The sequence below is a fragment of the Nothobranchius furzeri genome, chromosome 5 (genome assembly GCF_043380555.1).
Source record: "Nothobranchius furzeri strain GRZ-AD chromosome 5, NfurGRZ-RIMD1, whole genome shotgun sequence".
Taxonomy (NCBI): Eukaryota; Metazoa; Chordata; class Actinopteri; order Cyprinodontiformes; family Nothobranchiidae; genus Nothobranchius; species Nothobranchius furzeri.
The window spans coordinates 45,951,774-45,970,060 of record NC_091745.1 but is presented as its reverse complement, the minus strand read 5'-3'; the positions used below and the strand labels follow the sequence as shown (position 1 = coordinate 45,970,060).

Sequence of the window (18,287 nt, the reverse complement as noted above, 5' to 3'; positions counted from 1 at the left end):
AGAGGATTCAGGTAGATGGGAGCCGTACCATCTCGGACTTTGTATGCTAGTGTTAGCAATTTGAATTTTTTTTATTTTATTTTTTTTACCATGTCCTTTCTGGCTGTGAAGCAAACAGAATTGATGTCTGAATGCTGGTAACAAGCCTTACAGATTTACTCTCAGGTGGAGCATCAAAGCGTCTGCTTTTAATGTCACGCCTGATACTTAAAACTTTATTGTTGTTGTTTTTGAATGCTTTGTAATTCCGACCAGACACGGAGTCAGAGGTGAAAGAGAAAGGAAAAGACAAATGGTGGGGAGAAGGGGGGAAGGGGAAAGGGGGGGGGGGGGGGGGGTCCACAAAAATAAACAATAATTAACAAGAGTCTGCTTCTAGACCTGCAGAAAGAGAAAGAATAGAAGAAGAAAAAAATGGGACACACAACAATACATCAGGAGCAAGCTATCACCGCATCGACCTGATGGTGAAATATGAAATCAACATTGTTTAACTGAACAATCACACGATAATAAATCATAGTGCATGTAGTGGCAACGACAGCCTTAAGACATGTGTTGAATGTGCCCAAGCCCATACTTTTGAGAGCACCATGTGAGCACCTGTGTGTGTACACGCGCTTGTTTATGTAAGGTTTCTCTATAGGAGCATCCAATAGAGAGTGTGAGGGACCAGAGATCCGCCCCCCAAAGATGCGCAGGAGACGGGGGGAGCGCCAAGTCCCAGAGATCCAGGCGCTGACCCAGAACACAGAAACCCCAAGGAGACTGCACCCAGAAAGGCCCCCGCCCCCCTCGAGAGGCACAGAGGGTCGCCCCGGGGGGCCACAACCAGCAGCCGGCAGAGCCCCTGGAGATCTCAGCGGCAAGCCCACAGGCCCGCCTGCAGCCTCCCACCCCCTAGCCGGCCGAGCCCGGGACCCAGCGACCCGGGACCCAGGGGCGACCACCCCCGCCGGGGACCCAGCAGAGCCCAGGGACCCAGACCCCACCAGGCAGCCACCGGGATTGACCAGGCAGGTGCCAAAGATCTTAAACTCCCTGACCCGGGAGCCACGAACACTCAGGCAGACCAAGGCACCACACCCCACACCAGGTGTGGCAGGGGGAGGGGAGACGAAGATCTATATCATAAAAAGAAGTCAGAGGAGAAGAGAAGAGTCAAAGGCCCCACCTGACATATACAGTCATACACTCCCTTCCTCATGCTCACACATGCACATACAACCAAAGACTTACAAAAATGCATGCCGGACACCCACTCATGCTCCCCATACACACCCTATTCACTCTGGTCCCGGTACTGCTGCACATGGGGTACAACCATTACCGGTTCCCAGAGTTCAACCCTTTCTGCTGGGGTGCTGATGAGCAGGCTCCCCCGCCCAACGCTGAGCACAGCAACCCACCACCCCAGACCCCAACCGGACAGCCAGATCTCCCTCATAGTTGACACAGCTGGGTGGCATGTTGTGTTAGGTATGGTCTGATCTTTCGTATGTTATACAGTGCAAAGCGGCATGAACGAGCAACAGAGGCAACATGATCTTTAAAGGTCAGGTGTTCATCAATCACAACACCCAGATTACGAACTGCCTTTGAAGAAGCCAGAGATAGGAAGTCATTTTGGATTGAGATATTGTGCTGTATGGATGGTTCTGCTTGGATGACAAGTAGTTCAGTTTTAGAGAGGTTGAGTTGGAGATGGTGGGATTTCATCCATTTTGATATGTCAGAGAGACAGTTTGATATTTGTGCAGAGACAGTGTGGTCGTTCGGTGGAAATGACAGATAGAGCTGGGTGTCGTCTGCATAGCAGTGGTAGGAGAAGCCATGTGATCGAATGATCTCACCCAGTGAGGTGGTGTGTATGGCAAAGAGAAGAGGTCCTAGTGCAGAGCCCTGGGGGACTCCTGCAGCAAGATGGTGCATGGCAGAGGATTGTCCAAGCCAAGATACACTGAATGATCGTCCTGTCAGGAACGATTCAAACCAGGCGTGTGCTTTCTCTGTGATGCCCATGCTAGAGAGTGTGGACAAAAGGAAGCCATGGTTGACCGTGTCAAATGCTGCCGATAAGTCAAGAAGGATAAGCACTGAGGATTTGCCTGTCGCTCTAGCTTCTTTTAAGGTTTCAGTCACTGCTAACAGAGCAGTTTCAGTGGAGTGGCCCCGTTGTGAACCCAGATTGGTAAGGGTCAAGCAGACAGTTTTGTGAGAGGTATGCTGTGATCTGATTGAAAGCCACACTTTCAATGATTTTGGACAGAAAATGGAGGAGAGAGATAGGTCTGTAGTTCTCCACATGATTTGGAGGAAGAGATGTTTTTTTTAGCAGCGGTTTAACCTGAGCATGCTTGAGAGAGGTGGGAAATGTACCGGATGTCAGTGAAGCGTTGATCACATGTGTGACTGCTGCGGCTACTGTAGGAGCAATAGCTTGGAGCAGCTTAGTCGGAATGGGGTCAAGTGGACATGTAGTAGGGCAGCTGCACATGAGAAGCTTAGACACACAGTTCTCAGTGAGAGAGGAAAAAGAGGAAAATGAAGCAGTAGGGCCTGAGATGGTTGGGCTAGAAGGAGTTTGAGGTAGCAAATTTTCAGGTGTGGCCAGTTGAGTAAACTGTTTGCAAATAGCCAGGGCCAGATTAACACTTTGTTGTACCCTGGGCAACAATATTCAAGGGCCCCATCATCACAACCCAAGGATCACCATAATATGGTCACATACAGAATATTTTACTGTAATATGCAGTAAATATACTCAATACTTGAATGCCTGACATCCCGTAATCCGCTCAGGGTAACCTTTGACCCACCTTGTGTGGACTGACCAATGAGGAGAGGGTCTTAACTTGAGGCCCTCTCTTCATTGGTCAGTCTGCATGAGACTGACTCTCAGCCGCTCTTGACTGACGTTCAAAGTCATAGGCAGCGAAGCGTCTCTGTGCAGCGCAAAAGCCCAGGTAGACAGTTTGTTGATCATAGGGTGACCATATTTCCATTTCCAAAAAAGAGGACAGGGGATCTGTGCCTATGACGTCACACTATGGCAACGCCACACAAACCACATTGGGACCCATTTTTTGGTAAGAACTAAAGTAATATCAGATTCTGCCAATAAAAGGGCTCTAAAACAATTCATATGTAAATATTTTGCATTTTATTGCAAAATCTGATTTTTCCGCTTTAGTGCTGCAACAAGGTTTTATTAATAAGAAATTATTATACCTTTTGTTTTACTACAGCATCGGTAAGCTTCCTGTGCACAGATTATTAAGGATGCTTGTTTCAGCTGTGAGATTAGATGGTAGGATCAATGAAAAAATAAGTTGTCACACACTCCATGGAAACTTTCAGAGAATCCACAAATAGTGGCTTTCAAATAGTTTTGCTACTTTTTGCAAGTTTAGAAAAGAAGCAGATGAGACAGCATGTCTGATAATTTTGTTTTTCATCTGATAATATTAGAACATGTCAGCGACGTCTGAGTGGTTTTTATAAACACCATTTAACTAATACTCCTGGAGAGGGTATGAATTACACAGAGGCTTCTGGGGAGCCCAGTTATGAGGGGGGGGGGGGGGGGGGGGTCATTTTGCCTTGGCCCCCAAAATGTCCTGAAACGGCCCTGGGTGTGTGACTGAGTGTTGAAGGTGATCTGAATTGTATCAGATGTATAAATATTACATGTGTATAACTTGTTGTTTTATACAGGTAAGAACGTGTAATGGAGATAAATCTACCTACTTTTTACTTTTCAACACTTTGTTTTGTTTTCTTGTTTTTATTGAACTATTTTCCTATCCTGTCTGTCTCTCAGCTTCCTGCATCTCCTCTAAACTCTCCAGCAAAGCTGCTGCCTGGATTTTTACTTTTTCACCTAAACTTCTGAGTAGATCAAAGGGATCTCCTGACCGTAGCGGAGTGCGCGTTTCGATGCTGCGTGAGGTGAGGTGAAATCACGCAGCACAGGTGATGAGCTCCGCAGTAGCAGAGCACTTCAGGCGCAGACAGAAAGTAGAGAACATGTGCGGACATGGACGATCGTTTTTCCGGCTCCCCTGGGTGTGTAGGATATACAGCTCCACCATAATTCGATCCCTGCTCCTGGATGAAAAGCCGGACATTTTCATTAATACAAGAACCCCCCCCCCCCCCCCCCCCCCCCAGACGCCCCGGACAGAGAGTGAAAAGTAGACATGTACGGGGAAAACAGGACGTACGGTCACCCTAGTTTAATATAAAGCGGGAGATTACAGATACAGTATTTCGCTCGTGCCCTTGCTGCCCTGGGCCCTTTAGAGTTCGTGGGCCCTGGGCAATTTTCCAGATGTCCATATGGTTAATCCGGCCTTGCATATAGCTGCCGCTTTGTCAGTGAAAAATGAGGCAAAGGTGTCAGCTGATAGATTGTTGGTAGGAGGTGGAGATGGAGGGTTGAGCAGCGTTTCGAATGTTGAAAGTAGTTTCTGAGAGTCAGAGCTGAGAATTTTGTCAATTTTGAACTATCTATCTATCTATCTATCTATCTATCTATATATATATATATATATATATATATATATATATCAGTGGTGGGCAGTCAGGGCCAGCAAAGCCTTCTCTGCTGGCCTAAACATACTCAAAAGCGTAAATGTATTTTTTTTCCTTTGGTAACTATTTTTAAATTAAAAAAAATGTTTACTGGTCTATTTTTTTATATCCTATTATACCCACTTGGCTGTGCTGCTTCCAGTGTTAAAATACCAAAGCTGGGTGTTATCCAATCAGATTTAAGCTAGCTTGTGTTTTCAGGCAGATTAAGTCTGCCCTAGGCCTTCAGAATCAATCGAGAAGCCCACTGTCCGCTGTAAGTGAACAGAGATGATCTAGTTGCGATAGCCAATCAGCTCACGAGTCAGCTTGACCCGGGCCAGCTAGCTGGCCTCACGCAAAAGTTGACATGAACGCATCCTGTGATTGGATAAGCAGTAGTTAGAACTTTTCTAGCGGCATGAAGCAAAATATCAAAACTAAACACAGAGATTTGTATCTATAGGCAGCTATCGGTGTATTTTTGAACACATGATGGCTGAAAGAGGAGAAGAGACAGACTTGGTTGCAGATTAATTTGCCACACCATTTTCAAGACGGACCTTTCAAGAAAAAGTGGATCTTGTGAGAACAGGTCGTCCGACTCCAACGCTAGCTGGCTTGTCCCAGCAGGGGAAAGGATTTGTTCGTCATTTTCAGGCAAGCAACTATGAACGGTACCCATGGCAAACAGCTTCAGAGAACCGCTGCAGGTTATTCTGCTGGGAATGCCCGTTGCTCGCATCAGATGGATTTGGTAGCATTAAAGCGCGTTAAAACGCGTACGCCAGAAACACGACCGGGCAGACATGTCTTTCAGCATTAGCCTCCATGTCCATAGAAAAGGATCCACTCATGGACCTGAAGCGCACAGATAAACTGTACAGAGCCATTGAGGTTTCCCTGAGGAAAGAAAGGATGGATTTTATTTTCTAATGAGCAGGAGAGGAGGAGAACCATGCTGGACATTTATGTTGGTGAGTAGAAACATTTTATTAGTATTTTTTACTGTTTTGTCATTTTATTTTGTTAATAATCAATAAATGGTAACGAAATAAAATGGCAAAATGAAATTATTCTGTGTTCTGTTTCTATGCAATTTATATTGTGAATGACGTGGTGTGTGCAGCTGCGCCAACATGTTCAATTGTTTCGCGGTGCCATTTTCTCCAAAACAAATGCAAATAATGTGTTTGCTTTACTTATTTATTTTATTGTCTCATCTCTTAAACCCGTCTTTCATTTCTGAGATTTGACGGTATCCGTGGTCAGCTTCCTACTCTCAACTGGGAATGCGAGTTTGATTTTAAAGACTCTGGAAATTATGTGTCTTGACCAGCCACTGGTGTGTGTGTGTGTGTGTGTGTGTGTGTGTGTGTGTGTGTGTGTGTGTGTGTGTGTGTGTGTGTGTGTGTGTGTGTGTGTGTGTGTGTGTGTGTGTGTGAGGTTTCTCCAGCTGTGATGTCCTATTGATGGTATTTTAGGTGTATTAAATTAGATTGGACTGAATAGGAAATCACTGAAGGCCCAGGGGTGGAACGCACCGCCCGCAACTGAAAAAAAAAAAAAAAAAAATATATATATATATATATATATATGAAACAATAATTAACTGAATAATAAACTGAATAACTGAATAAATAAACTGAATAAATAAAATTTAACTGAATAAATAAAAACGACATGTAAACTACAGCCATGGCTATTATGAGGTCAATGCTAGCAGAATCACTTTGGTTGGGTCGGTGTGTCTTGATGGGACTTGTAGTTTTTAAAGCTGCCTCTTACGTCAGCGGAAGTGATTTGAGCGTATGTGCACTAGGTCACATTGGTTCGGTTTTGTAATGTTTTGAGAAACTCCACCGAATAATGGAGGCTACGAACACAGGTAATGGGCGTTAGACTCACCTTTGATGCTGCGGGTGTTTTATAATCGTAATGGTTGCTAGGTAGTTACGTTAGCTCGTGCGTAATTGTAAGCAGAAATAGGTGAAACTGGCTCTAAGTGGTGAAGTAGTCCATCCATGCTGTAGTACATGACAACTCTGTCCACTTATGTGCATTAAGTTGTTTAGTCGTTCGCTGCTGCTTATGAATCTACATATTTAATAGTCACTGATAATAACCGTATGGATACATCAGTGCAGCTGATAATAAAGAGAAACGGTAACTTTGGGTCTTTTCTCCTTAGAGGAAATCCATCTAAGGCATGTGGAGAAGGACGTGCTGATTCCCAAGATGATGAGGGAGAAAGCTAAGGAGCGCTGTGCGGACAAGGTTGAAGGTCTGTGTTTAGGAGTAGGCTATGAAAAATGAACTGATAACATCATCATGTCGAACCGCAACAGTCTGTAGAAAGTTGGAATTTGTAGGCCCAAAAAATGTATTTTCTCACCTTTTTACTCTCAGGGCAAAGGGAATGCTGCAAAATGAACAAACTATTTTACAAGGCAAGGCAGTACTTGAGAACTCCTGCAGCACATGCTAGCTGCCATTAGGTTAGTGTCCTGTTCATATTCATGTGTCCATTGGCTTAATCTGCATCAGTTATTTTTCCAAAATGTTGGACCACAGTAATTTTGTTCACAAGTGTGTTTTAAAACTCACTTGCAGACTACATATGGTGCACATGGTTCTTTGTAGGTTTTCATGGACAAAAATATAATTTGTGCTTCTCCATTATTTTTGTGAAGTCTTAAACTGGGTTTGCTGACATGTTGTTTGGACACAGCCCTAATAAATGTGCCATCGAACATCCCAAGTTCTTGCTAATGCGTGAGACAGATATGCCAAGAGACTAACTGTTAGAACTAACATCAATAAAATAACAGTTTTCTGTAACTACATACACAATACTGCATCATACACAACACATTGTATGTTATCAAATGAATTTATAGTTCTGATGTTCTAAAAGTCTAAAATCTACACAATCCACACATACTTTTTTAGATTTACTATTGTTCCTACTGTTTTTGAATCGCTCAGAGTAGATCATGTTGAAGTTTTTAAGTGTATTTATAGTTTTCTTTGTTTAGATGGAAGCAATTATTGACCCAACAATTGTTCCAGAAAAATAAAATACTTTTTGGGGCTAAAATCCAGCAGTCTTTAAATAGAATAAATTCAGAGGATTTCCCTGAATAATGAATGTCTTATTGGGTAAATCTGGTGACTAAAATGACAACATTTAAAGTCTAAATGTGATGCACAGGGTTGATTTTGTATTAGCTGATCTGTGTATTAGTTTTTTATTAATCAGGTCATTATCTTTCTTGTAAAATGGGTTTATGCTCATTTATTGAATATCCCTTTAATCCTGTGTACATGCATGCTCTTTATTTCTTTGCTTTAAAGGTGTTATAGACTTTAAAACCACTTGAAGTGTCTATTGTAGCTTACCAGGAAGTCTGTGCCATCACCGGCCTGCTTTCCTATGAAAATTAGTAATGTTGCAATTAGGGCTGCCACAAAGGACTATTTTAGTAGTCGACTAGTCGCAAGTTTTGTTGACAATTAGTAGACTAATCGTGTCATTCATAAAAGTTCAGTTCATTGCACCAGGAAGCTCTAATATATCCCATCATTAGCTTCTAGTGTGAAGTGTGATCAGCTTAATTAACTTTGTAACGTGTTTAAACAAATGCCACAGTCAGATGGAGGTAGGCACCTAAACCAAAAATTAATTGTACACAAAAAGACTTGTGTTCACAAGAGGCATGGTGGCAAGGTTGAAGCGCTTCATCTTCCAATCTTAACTCAGGAAAAGACAGGAAACACCAAGGTACGCCTCTGTAGCATGGCTGGTCCACATGTCAGCAGTCAGGGACCGTCGACAGCTCTGATAGTCTGCTTTACCGTAAAGATAAGATATTAAAGTTAGTTTATTTACCAAATTAATAATTCTGTTATATCAAATAACGTAGGTTAACATTTAACACAAAGAAAATGTTTTATGCTTTAAAAAATATTAGTTTCTTGATTGTTCAGTCAGCAACCTTTTTCCTTTTATCATAAAATGCATTATTCTAATGTTTATTTTATTTGTGTCCAGAGCGAAACAGAGGCAAAGATGCATCACGCGTCGTGCACACACACACACACACACACACACACACACACACACACACACACACACACACACACACACACACACACACACACACACACACACACACACACACACACACACCTTAAAGGTTGTTTCATATTTCTTTTCCATCATGGTGGTGAAATGGGATCAGTCAGGTAGTAGTCGTGGTATCCTAGGTTGAGCTGCTTGATCATCTGAAACATTGATCAGCAACCATGGACAGGAGTCTCGTGACCATCATGCTCACAACGGCATCAGTCAGGACGTTGGCTTGCTGAGGTGTGCACGTAACAAACTCGTCCGTTGAAGAGGAGCACTTTTATTAACACTGTAACGTAGCGGGATAAAATGAATCATTAGTGTTTGTAATTAGAGCAAAAATACGTGACATACAAACGTGTTCTAAAGGTATCTAAAGGGATTCGCCACCGCTACTGGTGTTGCTACTCTTATGTTAGCAGCTAACAAGAGGCAAACTTACCGAGGCGAGTCTTTGTTCTTCGCCGTGACGTGCTTCCTTTTAAGATTGCTCATGTATCGCCGATGTGCTCCAGTGAAAGGAGTTTCACTTTGCAGAATATACACTTTGCGTGCCTTTCTTTTGTCTTTGTATAATGCTCCCAAACTTTTGAGCTACTTTGCCGACTCGCCATGTTTTCTTTTTCCGGTGACGAAGGCTGATCTGGAGGACCACTACTACGCATGCGCCATGGAGGTAAAGCGGCGGCTGAGCAGAGAGGCAGAAAGCAACCGCCAAACGCGCCGCAGCAGGCGAGATTAAAAAAAAGTTTATAAAATAAATGACTATTGAATTAATAGTCGACTGTTTTATTTGTCGACGTTGTTGTGATGAGTCGACTATTCGTGGCAGCCCTAGTTGCAATGGCCACGGAGAAATGGTTCGTTCTGAGAAAAGCTAGTATAACACATTGTCTAGTTGCTCCGGTTTGGGCCAACGGAAAACACCAATTGCAATCAGGGGCTGTGAACGAGCTGTTTCTCCACTCCCTGAATACACTCATCAGGTGATCTAGGTGGGCTGTCCTCTCACCTGAAGCAAAGCTTAAAAAGCAACTGCAAGCACTTTCAAACAGACTTGAATCTGCACCGAAGGGCCTTGAGTGTCTGTTAGTGCTTGTTTTTATCTTCTTAAACTTTTGCTTTGCACTATCTTCCATTGGGAAAGAGAAGGAAACTCATTGTGAATAATCCTGTTTAGTAGCTCCGGTTTGGGCCAACTGAAAACAATAAGTGAAATCAGGGGCTGTGAATGAGCTGTTTCTCCCCTCCCTGAATACACTCATCAGGTGATCTAGGTCTCAATCATTTCAATCAGCTGCTGCATGAACACCTGTTTCCAACTAGTAGCACAGCATAAGTTTGGTGGCGTCAGCGGAAGCGTCAGCCCTTGTGTCTCAGCCCCTCCGGTGTAAGACACTCCGGGGTAAAGACATACGTGTCTACCTGCGTGTGTCCACAGAGCAGGTACACAGAGCAAACAAACTCGACCAAGACGCTGCTCCATTGACACCTTGCAAAATGTGCCATTATCCTAAACCTGTGATCACTGGCTTCAGAGGAGGTCACACACAGCAAACCGCTTTTGCAAACTTCAGAACCTCCGCTCGCTAAAACCAACTCCCCCCGAAGACATCCACCTGTCTATGGGACTGTGGAACTGCCAATCAGCTGTAAACAAAGCAGACTTCATTACCGCATATGCAAACCACCTGTCACTTGATGCACTGGCTCTCACTGAGACTTGGATCAAACCATGTGACAATGCTACCCCATCTGCTCTCTCAGTTAACCACACTTTCTCCCACACTTCTCGTGCATCTGGCCGAGGTGGTGGAACGGGCATGTTAATTTCCAACAAATGGATATACAGTCAGTTGCTACCCATCACTAAATACAACTCCTTTGAATACCATGCCATCCAGGTAACTGTACTGAAAAAATTCTTTTTGGTTGTCATATATCGCCAACCAGGTCAACTCGTAGACTTTCTTGATTAACTCGACACCCTGCTGTCCTCCATTCCTGAGCACGACTGTCCCACAATGGTCCTTGGAGACATGAATATTCACCTGGACAATCCTAGCTCATCAGGCTTCCTGTCACTAATATCATCATTTGATCTAAAACTAGTACAAAGTCCTCCAACTCACAAAGCTGGAAAAGCACTTGACCTCATTTTCACCAGAAACTGTGTCATAGACACAATCTCTGTCACACCGCTGCATCTTTCCAATCATTACTTTATCCATTTCAGCATGACTCTACATTGAAAGTCCACTGCTTCCTCCCCAATGGACTCATTCCGCCGCAACCTCCGCAATCTGGCACCTATCCACTTCTCCTCTCTTGTTGCCTCCACTCTTCCATCTCCCAGCACATTCTCTGCTTATGAAGTGAATGATGCCACCGAGTCACTCTGCTCCCCACTCTGCTCTTGTCTTAACAACTTGTGCCCTTTAGCCACTAGACCTGCTAGATCCTCTCAGTCGCACCTTTGGCTAAATGATACCCTCCAGTCTCTACGCATCAATCTTAGAGCTGCGGAACGGAAATGGCGCGAAACAAAAGATCCTGGTGATCAACTGAAATTTCACGAATTACTGTCCTCATTCTCTGCCAGCATCACTGATGCAAAGAAAGCTTTCTACACTGACAAAATTCTCAGCTCTACTGACTCTCAGAAACTATTTTCAACATTCAAAACTCTGCTCAACCCTCCTTCTCCACCTCCAACCAACAATCTATCAGCTGACACCTTTGCCTCGTTCTTCCCTTACAAAGTCGCAGCTATAAGCAAACAGTTTACTCAACTGGCCACTCCTGAACATTCGCTACCACAAACTCCTTCTAGCCCAACCATCTCAAGCCCTACTGCTTCATTTTCCTCTTTTTCCCCTCTCACTGAGAACTGTGTGTCCAAGCTTCTCACGTGCAGCCGCCCTACTACATGCCCATTCAACCCCATTCCGACTCAGCTGCTCCAAGCTATTGCTCCTACAGTAGCCGCAGCAGTCACACATGTGATCGACACTTCACTGACATCCGGTACATTTCCCACCTCTCTCAAGCATGCTGAGGTTAAACCGCTGCTAAAAAAACATCTCTTCCTCCAAATCATGTGGAGAACTACAGACCTATCTCTCTCCTCTTTTCTGTCCAAAATCATTGAAAGGGTAGCTTTCAAGCAGATCACAGAATACCTCTCACAAAACTGTCTGCTTGACCCTTACCAGTCTGGGTTCAAAAAGGGCCACTCCACTGAAACTGCTCTGTTAGCAGTTACGGAATCCTTAAAAGAAGCTAGAGCGACAGGCTAATCCTCAGTGCTTTTCCTGCTCGACTTATCAGCTGCATTTGACACGGTCAACCATGGCTTCCTTTTGTCCACACTCTCTAGCATGGGCATCACAGAGAAAGCACACGCCTGGTTTGAATCGTACCTCACAGGACGATCATTCAGTGTATCTTGGCTTGGACAATCCTCTACCGTGCACCATCTTGCCACAGGAGTCCGCCACAGGAGTCCCCCAGGGCTCTGTACTAGGACCTCTTCTCTTTGCCATATACACCACCTCACTGGGTGAGATCATTCAATCACATGGCTTCTCCTACCACTGCTATGCAGACGACACCCAGCTCTATCTGTCATTTCCACAGGACGACCCCACTGTCTCTGCACGAATATCAAACTTTCTCTGACATATCAAAATGGATGAAATCCCACCATCTCCAACTCAACCTCTCTAAAACTGAATTACTTGTCATCCCAGCAAAACCATCCGTACAGCACAATATCTCAATCCAAAATGACTTCCTATCTCTGGCTCCTTCAAAGGCAGTTCGAAATCTGGGTGTTGTGATTGATGAACACCTGACCTTTAAAGATCATGTTGCCTCTGTTGCTTGTTCATGCCGCTTTGCACTGTATAACATACGAAAGATCAGACCATACCTAACACAACATGGAAGTAGGGGCCACAGATTTGCTCTTTCTTGGTGCTTTCTCATCTGCAGCAACGCATCAGCAAGTAACTTAAGTAATGTGGTTTGTACAGATTTGATGACAGCCTGTAGGTGTCTGCTCACATGGGGAGTCCGTGCACATGCAGGCTGAGGTGATGGGACAGACTGTGGCTGTGTGCGTAGTGGAAACCCCCATCTCATCACAAGCTTTTGTCCCACTCGGTTTTCACACCTCCTTCCTCCGCCCTCTCATGCTGTGTGTTTGTGTGTGCTCTGAGACCTCTGTTTGAGAAATTCAAAGAAAAAGGTGAAAAACACAATCTACAAACATGTTTTCCTGTGTTATGTGTCGCCTTTAGGCCTCTGTACATATCACTTCTCTGTGTTCACAGAGCTTCTTCTGACCTAGAGACTCCATCTTTCTACTTCTGCTTTTACTTGGCATGATTTCTTTCCCATTTTGCTGTTAATTCTTTTACCATTTTTTCTTTTACCATTTTGTGGTTTTCACTCTGAAATGATGGGAAAATGTCAAAAGGGCAAATTATATTCTGGCATTTAACGTTTACACACACACATGCACGTACACACACCGTGTTTGTTTCCTAAGGGCTTTAAATTACATGCTTTACTTCCACTTTTCAATAACTGTCATACTTTTTTCTTAAACTTCTATGAATGTCAAAGTTAACAACCTAAAGCAAAGGTGTCATCACACTTTTCTTTAGAGGAACTTCCTCCTATATTTAACTAACCTTACAGAAGTGTGATGATGGAGCTGCGGCTGTGTGGTCAGAGAGGAAACTCAGCCTAAGCCACGCCCATCTACTTCCGGACCATGGGTCCCCGGAAGAAGGAAAAATTGAATGCAAGTCAACGGGGCTAAAAACTCTATTTTCTAATTCCGTTAATTAAGTGCCATGGAGTTCACTTATGATCGTGAATTTTAAAGACACATTTTGATACCAAGAAAGTGCTTATTTTTGATCGGGGACACACACAATTTTAGGTGTTGTGTGCAAATAAGTCAAATGCGCATCACCAAAGTGACGTCATTGAACCAGACATGGAGAAACACAGCGGGAAAATGGCTGTAAGTTCAACAAACTTCAAATCCTTCCTTCAGCATGAAAGAACCACCATGACTCTGGCCATGTGGTAAGTAGCAGCTACGCTAGGGGAGAGGAGATTCTGTGGTGATGTCCAAGCCCCCACAATGCAGCTCAAAAATTGAGGCCAACCCGGAAGTACCAAAAATTGCAGTTCCACCCTTATCTGCTGGGGGCTGGTGTCAGAGGCGAGCAAATCCTCATTGACTCCCATGTTAAAAATATCAATTTCACAGCAGAAATAAACATGTTTACAGCCTGGTACCAAAACATGTTTTTGGTTTAAATGATCTAGTTTACACTCATGACAACTCTGAGGGGGGTGAATTTTTTTCTCACTCTTCTGTTTTAAGTGTATTAAAAGCCTAAAATTCTGTATAATTAATGAGCATCCGACCCACGTGACCGCAGAGCTAGATCCGTGTTAAGGCCTCAGTCTGAGCCTCGGTCTGGCTTGGAAACTGCTCCGGGATTTTGAGTCTATGTGTTTGTGTATTCTGTTTTGGATATTTTTGTGCAATTGTTGGACAAAATGACTTACTGTGGCATTAATTGCACTAATAGAGCGTCCAAGGAGTTTCCACTTCATTTTTTTCGGTCAGTAAAATTATATTTATGTATTTTAGGTCACTGCTGAGCTTAGATTTTAACATGTACTGTTTAACCATGAAATTTAAATGTAATAGGGTAAAACCCAGTGCATTTAACATAATGCTGCACTTTAGAAAATGGGTTGAAATATAACATGTTGGTGGAGCTGGGTTCTGACTATCGGCTTGTGGAGCTCTCGGGAGACTGATGTTTTCCACCCGTTCTCCCGTCCCCGCATCTCGGCGCATCTCTGTCTGATCGCGGCTTCTTTCTGCTGCGCGGGCTGCTGGCTTGTGGAGCTCTGGGATGGAAACCTTTCCACCCGGTTCTCCCCAGCGGCAGCTCTGCGCATCTCAGATCTCAGCGGCGCTTGTCTGCTGTGCGGCTGCCGGCTTGTGGAGGTCTCGGAGACCTCTGTGTTCCACCCGGTTTTACCCAGCGGTCAGCCCGGCGTATCTCTGACTCAGAAGCTCTGGTGTTGTGCACAGTTAACTCCGGTTGTAGCTAGGTTGCTACCTCCGTTAGCTTAGCTCCCACCTCCGCATTAGCTTTGGGTTAGCTTCAGGTTAGCTTGTAGCTAGTTCGACCGGGTGTCGTCAGTTGATCCCAGCCTTACAGCCCCACCCTCAGCTCCACCTCTCTTCCCTTTTGTGGAATTGTCTGGGCTTGACGGAACCTGTGACACGGTCAAAATGGCGGTGGTGGCCACCTCCCATTTGGCCTCAAAAACGTGTTATTGGAGACTATGGAAACCCGTTGTCCAATATTTATATATCGATGGTGATGTCATATATGCCTTGTGCAGACGTCTCATTTGTAGACATCGGCATGTAGATTTGTAGACAAAGTTCTTTTACAAGCTGATTAATCTCAAAGTATGTGACAGGCATAGTTGAAACACATTATTACTTATCATTTAAATTGCAGTACAACATATGTGCGATCCAGGGCGTAAGGCAAAGCGAATTAGAAAATAGCTCTTTTAGCTTCGTTGACTTGCATTGATTTTTCTGTTCTTCTGGGGACTCGTGAGCCAACCGGAAAAGGAGGAGACTTAGGCTCCATTTTAGTACCGCAGGACAGGGATGAAGCGTCGCTTGTTTAGATTAGTTCTCATTTCTGCTTCTCTAAATTGGTTTCCCTGTTATTTTCCCCTTACATCTGCATCCTGATGAAAGTGTGTGTGTGTGATAACCATACTGATGCTGCTGCTAGATGTGAGACACAGTGCTCTTAACTAAAGCCTTGAGAAAGAGCTTGCTAACAAGGTGATGACTTAGTTTTCCACACCTTTCAGTGAGGCTTCTGCATATGTAACATGGTGTGCATCTCTGATAGTGACAGTGCCTCGGATGTATCCCTGACAAATGGCAAATGTCTATTTTTGTAATCTCTGAAGAAATTAATTTTTTACTAGTTCTTTATTAGATATAAATAGAGGGAAAATTAATGTTGCCAAAACGGTTAAATCCTGTTCATGCAGAGTGTTTATGTAAAACCTAAAGTTTAACTCTGTCTATGGGTACAGAGACACAATGCCAGGGGCTCTCCGACAGGTTCACAGACGGCGACGGAGACATGCCCAACTTTTTAACTGTCCTTCAAAAGTGATGGAGACAGCAAGCTTGTGATTGGTCAGGAAGCCACTTCCCTTAAATTGGTTAACAGCACCACCATTGCCCCCTCTAAAAATTAAAATATATTTAGCGGCAGTCATGGAACAGATTTAATGCCTCATGGGAAAAGCCTGAGAATATGAACGTTTATTCACCCTTGACTGAAGGAGTACAAATCTACTCTGCAAGTGTTTTTATTCATGGATGGAAATGATGAGAAAAGTGGTTTTAGGTTTGAAGAGGTGGAGGTGAAAGAGGGACAAATTTGTATGTGTTAAAAAAAGTCTCTGAAATACATTTAAACAATGTAAAAACAGTGTAAACATCTTGACTGGATATGTGACGGTAATGGTGGCAGGATACTGCAGAGTAGCTCTATTACCCTCTATTGTTGTGGCAGGGAATTGCTTTGCACCATTGCTGAGGTGATGGAGAAGCCCATAAGTAGAAAGTCTCCATCAGTGATTGTGCCTAGCCAATCAGTGGCTGACAATCGCTGATGTTGTGCTTTTGGTCTGGCTTGGTACGCTGAGAACCGTGTCAGAGCAGGTACTGAAAAGTCAGCGGGAAACAAAGACACGTTACCGACTGAAAGGCTGTCCACCCGGAACAAAAAGATGTGAGTTAAGCTGAGTTGGGCTGTTTTCCATTTATCTCTGGGGCACCCTCCCTGCAGAGGAACCAGCTGGTACGGTGTTTAAGAATGGATTGAATAGTAGTTACAGGTCACTCACTTCTTATAATCTGTACCTGTGCTTTGGGTCAATCATTCTAGACATCTGCTACTTAAGCAGCTCGTGTTTATGAAATGTTTCAGTCTATTTCACATGTTGAGCCCATTCCATTGTTTTGATTAATATCTCCTCCTTCTCCATCCAGCCTTCAACCAATGCTGCAAAGAAACGGGTTTCTTCATGGTGTTTAAGTGTCGAAAGGAGAATTCCTCCCTGAAGGAATGCCTGACTCAACAGTGAGTATTTGACACTTGTTTTTCTCTTGCAACACTCGGCACCATGAGGTGTTTTTACACACCAGTACACCACCGATAGCTTTTATTCAGGTCATCGTACTTTCTTCAACATTTTCTGACACACTAATGTGCTCCCTGTTCAGCACACAAACACCTCTGTGATGATGCTCTGCCTTCTGTCTCCCACCAGCTACCAAGATCCTACTTTTTTTGAGGAGTGTAAGCAACAGTACATTAAAGAGAAACTGGAGTTCGAGAGGACGGGCATCCCAACCAAGAACAGAACTCAAAAACTTCCAACTAGCATGTGATAATTGACACTAATAATAAAAAAATCATGATGTAATGTTCAGTGCATGTGCAAGATGAACTGCAAGAGCTGCGTAATAACTTTCTTTTCACATTTTCTTAGAAAAAGCAATCGAGTCATAATAAGACAGCTGATTGCAGCTCATTGGTTTTGATGCTACGGCTTCAATTTCAGGCCAAACTTTTGTGGTTAAAAAAGTAGTGAGAGCTCAAGTGGTTACGGAGAGTCTGATTTGTGTTTTTGCCGGAGTCTCAGATAAAAATAATCATCAGAAGTTCTGTGTTAAACTCTTGAGGAGTATTTCAAACATCAGAGTGACTACTACCCTAAAACAACCCATTGTGATTTTTTAAAATAACAATAAATGAAATGTAATGTATGTACAATAAAGGTGAAGTGTGTGTTAATTTTAAAAGAAAATCATGCATGTCAGCAGGATTGTGAATGTACACACTCTCTCTCTCTCTCTACATATATCTATTGATCGATATATATATATCGATCTATAGATCGATATATATGGTTTTGTTGGACAGGATGCTGTGCAACAATGTAAATGAAGATGTTATTTAAATGATGTATTTAAATTAGAAATGCATTGACTCTGATTTTTAGGGCTGATACTGTTTTCACATTTTTTGTACAGCTTTGACTTGCCAATACCAATTTTTCCTGTTTCAATCTAGCTCCTAGAAATCTATACATATTTGAAAATTGTGATTCTGGAAGCAAAAAAACTCCACATGGAGGATACATTGGCACTGCTGGCAAACATGCATTCACAAACAAAACAAGAAATTTGACTTTGGACTTTTAGAGCAGTGCTGAATCTTGACAAGTTGTGATAACCAGCTCATTTTTAAACGTTTGAACTGATTTCCCATGTCTGCATATTTCCCTGATTGACTGGCAGGAGACTTTGGTTTTACACGCTTTGAAAATATTCAAGTGAGCAAGATAAAAGCAGTAGAACTTCAGAGCTGTGTAGTTGATTTAGCATTGCTCCACAATCTGATCAAACCTTCTCCAGAGGGGTTTG

General features: G+C 43.4%; 1 protein-coding gene across 1 annotated transcript; it reads left to right on the top strand.

Annotated features, from left to right (window-relative positions):
- The first annotated feature begins 6,313 nt into the window (after positions 1-6,313).
- Positions 6,314-17,638, top strand: cmc1 (C-x(9)-C motif containing 1). The gene is made up of 4 exons (XM_015949161.3): positions 6,314-6,463; positions 6,767-6,859; positions 16,848-16,938; positions 17,129-17,638. The coding sequence occupies exons 1-4, from the start codon at positions 6,445-6,447 to the stop codon at positions 17,247-17,249; spliced, it is 324 nt and encodes a 107-aa protein (XP_015804647.1). The 5' UTR covers positions 6,314-6,444; the 3' UTR covers positions 17,250-17,638.
- Positions 17,639-18,287: the final 649 nt, after the last annotated feature.

Bases quoted from the DNA above. Each gene is read 5' to 3' on its own strand.
- cmc1 (XM_015949161.3), top strand. The intron at 6,860-16,847 runs GTCTGTGTTTAG...TTCTCCATCCAG, and splicing joins CTGTGCGGACAAGGTTGAAG to CCTTCAACCAATGCTGCAAA. The intron at 16,939-17,128 runs GTGAGTATTTGA...GTCTCCCACCAG, and splicing joins AAGGAATGCCTGACTCAACA to CTACCAAGATCCTACTTTTT.